General features: G+C 46.7%; 1 protein-coding gene across 2 annotated transcripts; it reads right to left on the reverse strand.

Annotated features, from left to right (window-relative positions):
• Positions 1–980: 980 nt before the first annotated feature.
• On the reverse strand, positions 981–12517 carry Nhlrc3 (NHL repeat containing 3). 2 transcript variants are annotated; one of them, XM_050138432.1, is made up of 7 exons: positions 12319–12517; positions 11593–11745; positions 10950–11097; positions 7878–8078; positions 6736–6827; positions 4227–4339; positions 981–3814 (listed from the first exon to the last, which is right to left on the reverse strand). In XM_050138432.1, exons 1-7 carry the CDS (start codon positions 12400–12402, stop codon positions 3562–3564), a joined length of 1044 nt encoding a protein of 347 aa, XP_049994389.1. In that variant the 5' UTR covers positions 12403–12517; the 3' UTR covers positions 981–3561. The 2 variants fall into 2 exon arrangements, with proteins under 2 accessions (XP_049994389.1, XP_049994390.1); XM_050138433.1 differs by lacking the exon at positions 12319–12517 and adding an exon at positions 12039–12169.
• Between the last annotated feature and the right edge of the window lie 250 nt (positions 12518–12767).

Here is a 12767-nt window from a genome sequence, read left to right on the forward strand (position 1 = left end):
TGTGGATGGTTGAAAAGGTGGGGCTAGAATGGAGGGATTAAATGGGTATGCGGGAGGAGATGGGGCAGGAAATTTGGGGAGACAGCTAAAATTAAAAGCTATTTGAGGGACAGTATGAAGACCTATGCAGTAGCAGATTCTAAAATATATACAGATATGAAGGTGATCGAAATGAAATGAGACGATGTTATTGTTTGTTCTAAAAACAGCAATAAAATGATTCCTAATGGCACTCTGTGATACCCCAGAACACTCAACCCTAAGTGGGATGCCTCTATGGGCCATCTTAATATTAAAATACCAAGTAACCACACCCTAGGTCAGGGTGTGTGGCCACACTTGTTAACAACCAGCAATGACAAGCAATACACTTCAAAGATCCAGTCAGCAAAAAGAACTCAGCAGATTCACTCCGTGAGTCCCCAAGCACCACGCTGCTCACCGTCCAACTATAGCTTTGCCTGGATGACTCCCTTCTGCCTGCTCGTCTAAATTACTACTATTATTTTATTTTATTTACTACTTTTATTTTTAAATTACTGAATTAAAACATTTTCCCTTTAAATGTAGGACAATTAAGCCATAAAAATATTCATCTCCAAGAAGTGTGTCAGGTGACCACCAGCTTCCTCAGGAGATAAGTGTGCTGCTGGGCAAGAGGGAAACCACAAGTGTGTTCGATACTGCAGCTTCAATTTTAAACTCAGAGGCACGCGGAAGCCTGGCATTACACTTTCCCAGCAAGTCCAAGCCATGCCTACCATACGCGGAACTCTGCTGCCCTCTTCTGGGTGAAGGCTGTAACTCAGGTACCAACCGCATCTTCCTTGAGGAAGCCCTGAGTGGTCTCATTAGTCTGAAAAACTTCACATTTGTAATAGGTTTTGTAAAAACAAATACAGCTGATAAATTCTGACTTCTAAATTTTTATTTGATTATTGCTGAGAGTATGCAGTTGAAAATAAAGCAATCCACCCATGTAAGTTCAGGGATTTTATTTTCATGAGTCTGATTTAATTTAGTGAGTCTAAGAATGAAAATTTTAGAATTCCCAGTTGCATTAACTATAAAATCACCAGCCCCTCAGGGAGTCCCACAAATTGAAGTTACATTTGACACTGATGCCAATGGTATTGTACACGTTTCTGCCAAAGAAAAAGGAACGGGTCGTGAACAACAGATTGTGGTCCAGTCTTCTGGTGGACTAAGCAAACATGACATTGAAAATACGGTTAAAAATGCAGAGAAGTATGCTGAGCAAGACTGAAAAAAAAGGAACATGTTGAAGCCGTTGAATATGGCTGAAGAAATTATTCATGACACAGAAACCAAGACAGAAGAGTTCAAGGACCAGTTACCTGCTAATGAGTGCAACAAGCTAAAGAAAGAGATTTCCAAAATGAGAGAACTCCTTGCTCAGAAGGACAGTGAGACGGGAGAAAACATAGACAGGCAGCATCTTCACTTCAGCAGGCATCATTGAAACTCTTTGAAATGGCATATAAAAAGATGGCATCTGAAGAGGAAGATTCTGGAAGTTCTGGTACTGGGGAACAGAAGGAAGATCAGAAGGAGGAGAAACACTAACCGTGGTAACGCATTCAGAGAGGCCAGGACAAGATGAAGCTTCGGAGTAGAGGGACGTCCTGAGCAGAAAAGGGTCAAACTTCAATCTTTTGTACTGTGTTTTTGCAGTAACCCATATAATTTCCTTAATAAATATATGTAGTGACAAAAAAAAAAAAAACAAACTCAAAAGCCTCTAAGAACCAGAAGAAGCAAAACCAGTTACTTCTTTGTCACAAGGCAGCACAGTGGTTTGTCGCTACCAGATTGTAACCAAGTTTTCTCCAACTGACAGACACTCCGTCTTAAAGTCATTCATTCTTATCAGAGCGGAAGGAGAGACAACCACAGCCTTTGGCTTTCTTGTTAGGACACTTCCTCCTCCTCTATCAAGAATAACCCTAGGAAGCAAAGGCATTGAGAAGTTTTATATCTACAACAAAATGCAGACTCCTAGGGCCGAGAAGGCTCAGAAGTTACAAGCGTTTTCTGCTCTTACAGAGGATTGAGTTTGGTTTCACAACTGCCTCTAATTCCAGCTCCAGGAGGATCAAATGTCTTTGGCCTCTATTGACATCTATACCGGTGTGCACACACCCACATAGTACAGATACATACACGAACATAACTGAAAATAATAAAAGTATGTCTTTAACAATGTATCAACTGTGTAAAGCTGCAGAGATAGCTGCATGTGACCCAAGCACCAAAACCGCTCAGGCCCTTCAGCTGTAGGGGGTGGGGAGTGAAGTCAGCTCAGGCATCCCGTGTGCTGCACAATCACCATGTAACACTGGGACAGCTGGGGATGCTGATGGAGCAAAGGGGATGGGTGATCGAAAGACCCTGAGAGGGAACGTTTCCATGGACACCTAGAATAAACCAGAACAGACTGAAAAACACAGAGTCTGCGTCTGAAGGCCAGCATTCAGATAGGGAAGAGTGGGCTAGAGAGGCAGGGAGATGCAGCGTACGCCTCACAGCGCTTGGCACACTTCTGTGTGAAGGGTTCTGACCCCCTAAAATATCTTGGAGGTAGGTAAGTGCTAGTAGCAAAGTGAGTTCATTCTAAAAAATGGGATGGGCAACAGTGAAGAGGGACTCATTGTTGGCACTAACTCTTAAAATACCATTGCTAAATCTCCATTTTAGTAAAGTGCTTAGGTGCTGGCTGTTGCCGTCTTATTTGTAAAGGGTGCCATTAAGCATTTTGAAGAAGAAAAAAAAAGAGCAAAATTTTGGCTTTGTGTTTTCCTCAGAATTCACGGAAGTCTGTAAGGCTTAGGTCTTCTCTACCTGGATGGTACTGTTGACTCTGTCTCGCTCATCTCTGAGGCCAAGCTGTCGCTGCCTGCAGTTCCCACACATCCACCCTGCACGGCTCGTCCCGTCTGTCATGGTCCTCTTGCTCCTGCATCACCATGCCCACTCTGTCCCTGCTGGACTGCAGGCAGACCATGCTGCTCCTCACTCCAGCATGCTCTGGCCTGGTGCAGCACTCTGCATGCACCAGACTGCTCTACAGCCCGCCCATCTGCATCTCTCACAGGCCATTTTACAGTTGTTAAACCAACCAGCAGTGACCAGATCTTCACATGAAATCAAAAGACTATCCTAGGAGCCCAGAGAGTCAATCAGCCTGAGCAAGTAACTCGGCTGCAATCACAGTGTCCCTTCACAACCCCATTTCGGGATTGCATTTCTTTCTTTAAAAGCTGCTTACGCGAAGATGCAGCTCAGTGCTAGGACGGCAGCCCAGCGTGCATGAGGCCCAGAGTTCAACATCCATGACCCTCAAAAAGGAAAAGAAAAAAAGAAACAAAAAACTCTTAGTTGTAAAACTAAGTCCCAGGAACCTCAAGAAGACACAGTTCTCAATGACATCCCAACACACTTCTCTGGTGGAAGAGGTACCAACGGCCCTGTGCCTCAGTGACTAAACACAATGACTCTGGGGCTCTGCGCTGCTCCCTGCAGCTCCTCCAGGAGGAAGCCCTAAGCCCCAACGGTGGGAGTAGGGCTGTGCCACGGGACGTATTTCTGCACTTGTTTTGCACCAATTTCTGCTACATAGACGGCCCCGGTCTTTTTGTCGACTTCTACGAGATGGGGCAGAACCTGATCTGCCAGTTGGATGCTGCTGATCACAGAACAGTCACCGATGCCTCCAGATGGGGGGGCCGTCAGAACTGAGAGCCTACTGAGGTTCAGCTGGGCCACAATCATGTACTTCCCGTCCGGGGTGAACCTAGGAGGAAGGAGAATTCAAGTATTACGATCATTCTTTCAATGCTTGTGTCCTCTGCAGGTGGGCACGCTGACAGCAGCAGAGGCTGTCACTGCCTGAAGGATTCTACGAATTCAAACTGCATGGAAGTCTGGGACAGCAGAGAAGCTGCATTAAAACAAGCACAGCATAGCGAATGGAGGACAAGAAATTCGGGAGGTCAACAGTGTGGACCCAAGCTTTGGGCCTCCTTCTGTGAGTGGAAATCTCCCAGAGGACTAGAAAGCCTCGGGCTATTCTTTGGAAACTTATTTCCTTCCGTTACTCCTGCTTAAAATTGACAACAAACACCTGAAACTTTCAGTTGCCCCTTTAGAAGAAGGAGTCATACAACCAGCCAGAACGAGCATTTCAAACAAACAGCAGCGATTACCTAACAGCCGAAGGCCCCTCCTCCGTGAAACAGCTGTCCCAGGCTCCTAACCACTCTCCGGTGTCTTTATCAAATACTTGGAGTCTTTTATTTCCTCGGTCGGCAACCCACACCTGTGAAACCAAAATCACGTCAGCTGCGAGAGTCGCACGACACGAGAAGAAACGTGACTATTTCATTAGCTCCACACCATTGCCTCCGTTAGTGTTTACAGGACCCTAAAGATGGCATCACTAGCCTCCATTCTCAGGAGGGTTAAACACCTTGTCTGAAACGCACCAACAAACGTGAATGCGACAGTCTACCGTGTGTCTTTCTCCACCCACAGCCCACAGGGCCATCAACCACATTAAACATGTAAGTACCTAAAACCCCAAGTCCTCCGCCTCTGTGCAGCAGACCAGAGACACTGACCGGGGCAGACTCACCCACCCCTCTAACACACATTAGCACCACTGCACAACTGAGCCGGCTGGCTCCTACGCCAGGTCACAAGACACAGAAAAGCAGTCTTGTTACTCTCCTGGTGCCGTCTCTAAACCTCTACCTGGGACTCCAGGGATGGGTCAAAGCACAGTCACCAAAGAGGAGGAAGCTTGGGTGTGAAAGGAACACAGAAGCACAATGGTTTGATATCGGTTTTATAGACTGTAATGAGTTACTAAGACACTCCTGTAATAAAACAGGCTCAGGTTTGTTCTCAATAGCATTTACGGAACTCCCTGAGTTATACAATTATAAGTTCACCTCACAGCACAGGCCACACCCCTTGCAGATCCTTCGGATTTCCTGGGTCTGTGTAGCCCAGGGAGACCATGACTTTATCTCCATTGGTGTGTATTAATTTTGGTAGTCACTGACTGCTTCTCAAACAGACCCAGACATGGGACAGTGAGAGGCTGGTGCCCAAGAGGGTGGACAGCTCTAGCTTCCTCCTGATCAGAGATGGGTTTGCTCAGGGATCGGGCATTACTGCCTCAGACAGATGACCAAGGAAGGAACAGTCACGTCTCAGGACTGAAGGACATTCCAGATTATTTTCTTTCTTTCTCAGAGCACATTGGATCAAAAGAAAGTCTGTCTGAAACAGGAAGCCCTTAACTGTGAGAGGCTATGGCGGTGATGGAATGAGTCCATGTCATAAACAGCAGGTGCAGGGCCCTAGCAGGGTGCTCTCCCGGCATGGAGAAGCCGACAGCTGGGCACTGATCCACAGGGATGTAGAGAAAGGGCTGTCGTTGGTCCCCCAGCAATCTCAGGCTGTCCCTCCAGAAGCTCTTGCTGGCCCCTAACAACCTTCCTCATCATGATGAATTTGATTGTGTCAGAACTCTCCTGCTTGGCCAAGTGGAATTATTAATAGGGTTTGCATCAATAAAGGCAGGCTGACACAGCACTGCACATCAAAACATTTACTTAATACTACAGGTATGACCCCTTAGGACTAGCCGTGCCCACCAGAAGCCGCAATCTATAGAGGAGCAGCTATGCAACAGCGGGGGCTGTGCGGCAGAGAACAGCTATCAGAGGAAACAGGTAGACAGCTGAAGCACGGCTCATGGAGACGTGCTTGGTGGAAGGTAACCCCAGGATGCCAAGAAGCAGCAAAGCTGGAGGTGGGGGGCAGAAGCTGATGCAGGGAAGCAGGGAGACAGTTCCATTCCCTGGTAGGGGCATGGCTGCCCCACGAAGGGAGAGAGAGGGCAGGAGTTTACAGAGAGGGCTTCTCTCAAACCTTCAGGATAAGCCTCTAGCACTCATCTGCCCACTGCCATCAGGGCCGCCTTCTCCCCCTTGTGAACTAGAGACAGTTCAAACATTTACAGTACAGTTTTCCTAGCAGAAGGCAAAGTTCTTTTCCGGTTTTGGATTCATTACCTGTCCCTTTTGTCCCTGAAAGAGTACAGACTTATCTAATTTGCTATTTTCTAAGTATTTGGAGAACTTCCTCAGAATAGAGCCCACACATTTTGAGAGCAAGTGTGCACAGCCAGCTCTGGAGAAATTGCCTAGATGCACCTACTGTGGCTCGCTTTAACCATCACTTGATATAACCTAGGACGGCCGGGGGACAGAGCACTCAACAAGCCAAGTCTACAGCAGGTTGGCCTGTGATAACGTCTGAAGGGGACTGTCTTGGCTGCTTTAACAGACATGGGAACCCCCAGCTTATGTGGGTTGGCATCATTCCCTAGACAGGGGGTGCTGAGCTGTATATAATGTATGCGTGTGAGCAAAGCAGCACGGGCCTATGTAAGTGTCTGTGTGTGTGCCTGTTTGCCTGTTCACTCATTCCTCTCTGTGCTGACTGGACAGCAGAGACTCTGAAGTTCCTGCCTTGACTGCTTTCTCCCTATCTGGCTTTCCATCACGTTTGTTTGTTTATCACAGCAATAGAAATGAAATAGAAACGCCTCCTAATACTCAAGTCCGCCCACCCAGACACACACACCAAGACACGCCCCCCCCCACAGACATGCTGTTCCAAACACAAGGAGGCTGTGTTTACCCGACCGACTGCGTCAAGTGTGACACTGTGAGGTATGTTGAACTGCGCAGGTCCTGCTCCGCTCTCTCCACGCAGCCAGAGGATCATGAAATCTATAAATGGTAAATACATACAAGCAGTGAACACATAGAATGCCTTATGCATTTCCACGTTAATTTTGTCTTGCAAACTACAAAAGAAGTACTACACACTGAGGACCTGAGTATTATCTCCTAGTCCTGACTGGATCTGTCTAGCCCATGTGCTCCTTCCAACAATCCACTGCTCCATTATCTCTGCCTGAGCTGTTCCGACTTCTTTTAAAGCACTGCTCAGAACTCTTGCATTGGTTGCTTCAAACTAGTTCCCTATGTACAAAACGTTCACTTTTGTTCAAATTTGTTTTTCTTGTCCTGAGACAATTACATTATGTAGTTCTGGTTGGCCTTGTACTATGTAGTTCAGGCTGGCCTCAAACTCTTAGCAATCCTCCTGCCTCAGTGTCTGGAGTGCCATTACAGATGTGTGCCATCACGCCTTCTGTTAGATTTCTATAGTCTCCCTCTCGTCTCTGGGAGGAGTCGCAGGCTATGCACTCAACTCTTTCTCTGAAGAGACTAGTCCACTCCTGACACACTGCACCTGGGAATGTGCCTTTGGCTGCAGGGTTTTAAGGCTGTGATGAAGCTGGAGATCTCGAGATCACCCTGAGTCCTTGTAAGAGGGAGATAGGAGAGTCGGGCACACAAAGAGGACACACGGTAAAGAGGGAAAAGTCCCCCTGCCACAGCTGCAGGAAGCCTGGCAGGGATCCAGCTTCCTGGCTTCCCCAGTGTATGCAGGACAAGAAAGCCTCAGAAGTCCTTTAAATTCTCACACCACCTCCAGTCCCTGGGAGGGTCTCCTGGCCACGGTGGACATGCAGGCCCAGAAGAGAATCATTTGCTGCTGGCAATCCCACCCATCTGTTTTCCTGGCCGCGGTGGACATGCAGGCCCATGAGAGAATCATCTGCTGCTGGCAATCCCACCCATCTGCTTTCCTCGTACTGAGCCTTTTACAGAACTTCATGTGCAATATGGCGACATTATGACAAGCAGCAAACAAATCAGATTCTGTTATAAAATAATATCCCTTATGATCATAGCAAGTTGAAGACTTACCTTGGGACAGTTTGACTAGTCTGTTATTCAATCCCCCGTCTCCATCCACGATGTAAATCTCTCCCGTGTCGTCTACATATAACTCTGCAGGGTTGTCAAACTGCAGTGGGTTCAAGCCTGTGCCTTTCTTGCCTGGGGTACCCAAGACTTGAACAAGATCACCCAGGGAATTATACTTCTTAACCGTGTGACCATAGGATCCTGTGGAGATGGACAAACACGCGTTAGAAGCATTGCACAATGTGCACATCTTCTTTTATAAGCCAAAGGCAAATCTGTCACAAGGCTGGAATGGCTGCAGAAGCCGAGGGACTTGCACACGTGAACGCAACAGGTGACAGCAAGCAGCCCTTCCTAAGGTCTGAGCAAACCTGCCGATGGGTTAGTACCTGATCACTCCAAATTCAGGAGACTGCAACCACAAAGGACTACAGCAAAAACACTGGCTCATTGCACAGAAAGCTCAGAACGATTTGTGCATGTTTCTCTCTTAAAACACACTGCTTGCAAAATAAATCCAGAAGGAACTAAAAAACAAGCAACTTACAGTCAAAGCTGTTATTTCAGTCATCCATGTACAGGTTTTAAATTTTCAGAAGTCAACAAAAAAAAATTCTCTATATAACAACTCAACGATTTAAAAACAAAACAAAAAAAAACAAAAAAACAAAAAACATACATTTTCTCCTAGCAGAAACAAATTCAAAATTGATCACTTCTTGAGAGAAAAATCATTTTGGTGCTAAAAGGACCACACAAGTTAAACAATAAAGTAAGTAAGAGTAAGTAAGGGAGGCATGCTGCAGCTTGGCAGAGGCCTGGGTAAAGAAAGGCACAGGAGGCGGAAGTAACCGACAGGCACCCATGACTACTATTCTGACGCACCCAGCTTCCAGATGGCAAGTGAGCGAGCCCACATTACCAGTCTGCCGGAGAACCACCTGACCACTGCACTGAATGCTTGGGCTGAAGTTTTTAGCCACGGAGAGCACGACATATCAGAGAAAGCACAGCTCAAAGTTTCTGAAGACTTGGAAAGGCAGGGTACTTAAAAATTTTTTAAGTGGTTGACTTGCAGCCAAATCTTCATTTGAAGAAATCCATTTATTTGGAAAATAGGAAGAGCATAAAAAGAGTTTCTCGGCTGTGAGGGTGGAAAACAGGACACAATGGAAAGAATGAGACCATCTGAGCCGCATTGACTTCTGGGAGCCAGGGGAGCTTTCCTTCTTTTTAGAGGATGACATGATCAGAATACATTGAAATTAAGGGTCTTTCAAGTGACTTCTGGGGAAAGAGGAGAAAACGGTCAAATCTCACTACAGTACTGCATAAACTCAGATATACTTCTAAGAGGTTTTATATAAATAGTTTATTTTACTTTATTTTCTGTAGGTGAGTGTTTGCCTGTATGTATGTATGTGTACAGTGCCTAGAGAGGACAGATGAGGGTGGAGTTACAGATGGCTGTGAGCTGCGGTGTGGGTGCTGGGAACTGCACCAGGTCCCCTGAAAGAACAAGAGTTCTAATCCACTGCGCATCTCTCCTGCTCCTCGGTCTACTCTTAAGTTCAAGGCCAGTTTTACTAGGACTTAAATGAAGAACTCCAGGGAAGCCAAGATGTAAATCTAGCAGCAGTGAAGAAGAGGAACTGAGGGAGCCATGCAGCTTGTATGCAGCCACATGGCAGAACGGGATGTGAGGGTCCAGAGATGCACGCCCCAGCTTTGACAAGCATCCTAAAGGAGGAAAAAGGAGATGAGAGGAAGAGAGAGGAAAAGCGATGCTTTCTGAAGACTCAAGAAAGGGGCAGAAGGGACAGGCTGCGGCTGCCAGTCTTGAGCGGCCAGACCAACGTTTACCTCCCAAAACAAAGACTAAACGGACAGAGCGCCCGCTGGCTAATGGGCCGCTCACTAACGGACCTGCTCACTACCTGGAGCCCAGGGAGCGTCTGCACCCTGTGAACGAGAGTGACAAGAGCTGTCCTCACAGAAACCCAGATCTTACTGGTTCTATAGAGTGTTATGTGGATTATCAAACGCTGGGGAAGCAGGATGCCCTTCAAGCCAGGGACATAAGCAGACCAAAAGACACTAGCAACACCCTCCCTGCTGACCCCACTCCGGCTGGCTGTCCAGGCAGTAGGAACTGGCTCTGGTGTTGCTAGGACACACCAGCAGCATAGGTGGAGCGCAGCCTCCGAGAAGGTCCCCTGCAGCTGTGAAGCTAGGGTCTACTGTGCTTCAGCACTGCCTACTAAAGACATGGGACGTAGGAAGGTTTCAGACATGCTTAAGGCAATGGAATTTCAGAACTATTATTACCAGTTTCTGCGAATCTTTTCTCTCTAGGCAGCAAATTGCGGGTTCTTGTCCCTTCATCCTCTCAAAAGACAACTGGTATAAATGGGAGTTAAGAGGCCACGGATTTCCTTTAAAATCCTGATATCTGATTTGGCTTTACAGAGCAGGTTAGGGTTAGTCTGAGAAGAGCAACTGAAGGGTCGAAGAAGGAAAGATCCTGAACTGGGAGGGGGGCAGGGCGAGGGAGAGATCGTTCAGTTTACCAGGAAAATGCCTGTCACTCAAGCACAAGGACCTGGGTTCCATACCTAGAACCCACATATGAAAAAAAAAAAAAAAAAAAAAGAAAAAGAAAAAACTAAAACCCCACTAGTATGTGTGTAATCAGCATTGAGACAGGGGAGAAAGGAAGCTGCCGGGGCTCACTGGCCAGGGTACCCCAGACCGCTTGTGAGTTCCAGGCCAGTGAGCAATCTTGTTTCAAAAGACAAGGTTGATGGCCCTGAGGAATGACACTTTGGCCTACACCTCCCCCCACCCTACGCCCCCCCCCCACAGTTCCTTGACAAGCTTAAAAGATCATGATTACAGCATCATTGAATCCCTTGATTCAACAGGAATATGGTATAACAAATGATTTTGTGAAATATTAAAGAAAGTATGATTAGATTCAGCAATGCTAGCCTTAAAATGTACAAGCAAGAACACAGGCAAAGATCTGAATTCCACCTAGAAAAGCAACTGAATAAACAAGGCTACACATACCACTTCCTACGTCTGTGATCCAGACGGACTGTTCATATGGTGTGCCGGAGACAAATATACCATGGGGTGTGTCAACTGTATAATTCCAGGATCGAAGGAAATATCCATCCTCTGTGAACACTAATACCTTGGGGATGTTATCCCCTCTCTGAAGGCATACAAAAATAACTGCTTAGAATCACTTAAGAGGAATGCTAATCTTTAACGTTTGTCAGAGAGAAATCAAAATTGAAGGATAACTGAGAAACCTAGTAATGTGTGAAAAGCTAACTTCAAAACTTAACAATAACATGCATCACATACAAATCAAAAGTGTGTGCTTGAAGCCAACTCAAGATTGTTGCACAATCAGCATAATATAAATATAATAAATATAAAAATAAATGCAATTGGCCATCAAGGGTGGTAAATCATTTCTTCCCTTACAGTTCTTGTTTTTATGTTCAGGTTGAATGTTCTTCTTTCTTTTCTGTAGTGATCAAACTGAATCTAGCTGGGGAGATGGCTAAGAAGATAGGAATGTTCTCTGAGCAAGCCTGACAACCCGAGTTCCATCCCAGAACCCCTTCGTAGGAGAGAATCAACCCAAAAGGTGTCCTCTGATCTCACGGGCTCGCATAGAATAAATATTCATTCCACTTACTTGGGCTACATACACTAACCCGTTGAGGGAGTCAACCGCAACAGAAAAGGTCGAACCAGTGAAGTACTCCGAATACTTGGGCCAACCCAAATCCAGCCGGAAAAGAGAATCCTCCGTTCTCCAGGGTACGTAAAAAGCAATTGTCCTTGAAACCTCAAATAAAATAAAATAAACCTCAGATTCAGTTTGCCTTCCAGGTTAAAAACCAAAACAGTATAGGTGTGTGTTTCTCTTATCTTTACAGCTTGCCTTGACAGCCAGAAGGTAATTCCGGATAAACAGATTTTGATGTCTAAATATCATAACAACCACAATAAAAGGTCTACAAATTACTTTAGAGTGTAGTAAGAGCTGGGGGGAAAATCCAGAATGTACATGTATTTTTAAAAGGATATGTTTATTTTTATTTAGACATATTGTGTGAGCCCGAGATAGTTTATGTGCACCTTGCTCTCACAAAGGCCAGAAAGGGCATCAGGTCCCCTGGATCTGGAGTGACAGTGGGGGGAGTAAGCAGTCATGTTGGTGGTGGGAATCGATCCCTAGTCCTGTGCAAGAGCTCTCAACCGCCGCGCCGCGCCGCGCCACCTCCCCGACACGCATACTTTTTAGCACTAAAAGAGAAGGCGAAGGGCCAGTAGCTGAGCCCCAGGAGCAGGTTTGGTGCCTCTGGGGCTGCACCCCTTGGCGTCCCCTACAACCGACAGCCTCATCCCCGCTATTCACCAGAGGGTCACTGAAGCGCCAGTGCAAAACCAGACAGGAGAGAAAGAAGACGGCACCTCCCACGCAGACCCAGACTCTCGCCATCCTGCGGGTCCTGGAGGCGAAGCTCGGCGGGGACTGAAGCCGGGTCTGGAGCGGTCGTCTGCCTGCAGAAAGCACAGGAAAACTAGAGCAGAGAAACTTCTAAATTCCGGGTTTCCGGCTCCTCCTTTCTCCGCCCCCGGCCCCGAGTCAGGTGTTCACCATGAGACCCAGCAACCACGCTTCCCCGCTCGGCGGCGCTCCTGGCCCCAGGCTTCTTCCAGCAGCTACCATGGTGGCGCCCGCAGATCTTCCTGACCCGTTTACAGTCCACTCTTCTAAATTCACATTCAAGAATCAAAACGTAACGCCACAAAACTCAACACTAAGGGGACTATGACGCAAAAACAATGTCTACGAACCTCTGG

Source organism: Alexandromys fortis, unplaced genomic scaffold, assembly GCF_014885135.2.
Source record: "Alexandromys fortis isolate MF-2015 unplaced genomic scaffold, M_Fortis_MF-2015_v1.1 scaffold_15, whole genome shotgun sequence".
Lineage (NCBI taxonomy): Eukaryota > Metazoa > Chordata > Mammalia > Rodentia > Cricetidae > Alexandromys > Alexandromys fortis.

What these genes read in the sequence shown, in the direction of transcription:
- Nhlrc3 (XM_050138432.1), bottom strand. Translation starts at nt 12,402, where the DNA reads ATGGCGAGAGTCTGGGTCTGCGTGGGAGGTGCCGTCTTCTTTCTCTCC. An exon ending in GGCGCTTCAGTGACCCTCTG is followed by an intron (nt 11,746 to 12,318) that starts GTGAATAGCGGG and finishes ATTTTATTTGAG; the next exon opens with GTTTCAAGGACAATTGCTTT. An exon ending in GAGGGGCCTTCGGCTGTTAG is followed by an intron (nt 3,815 to 4,226) that starts GTAATCGCTGCT and finishes CCTTCCTCCTAG; the next exon opens with GTTCACCCCGGACGGGAAGT.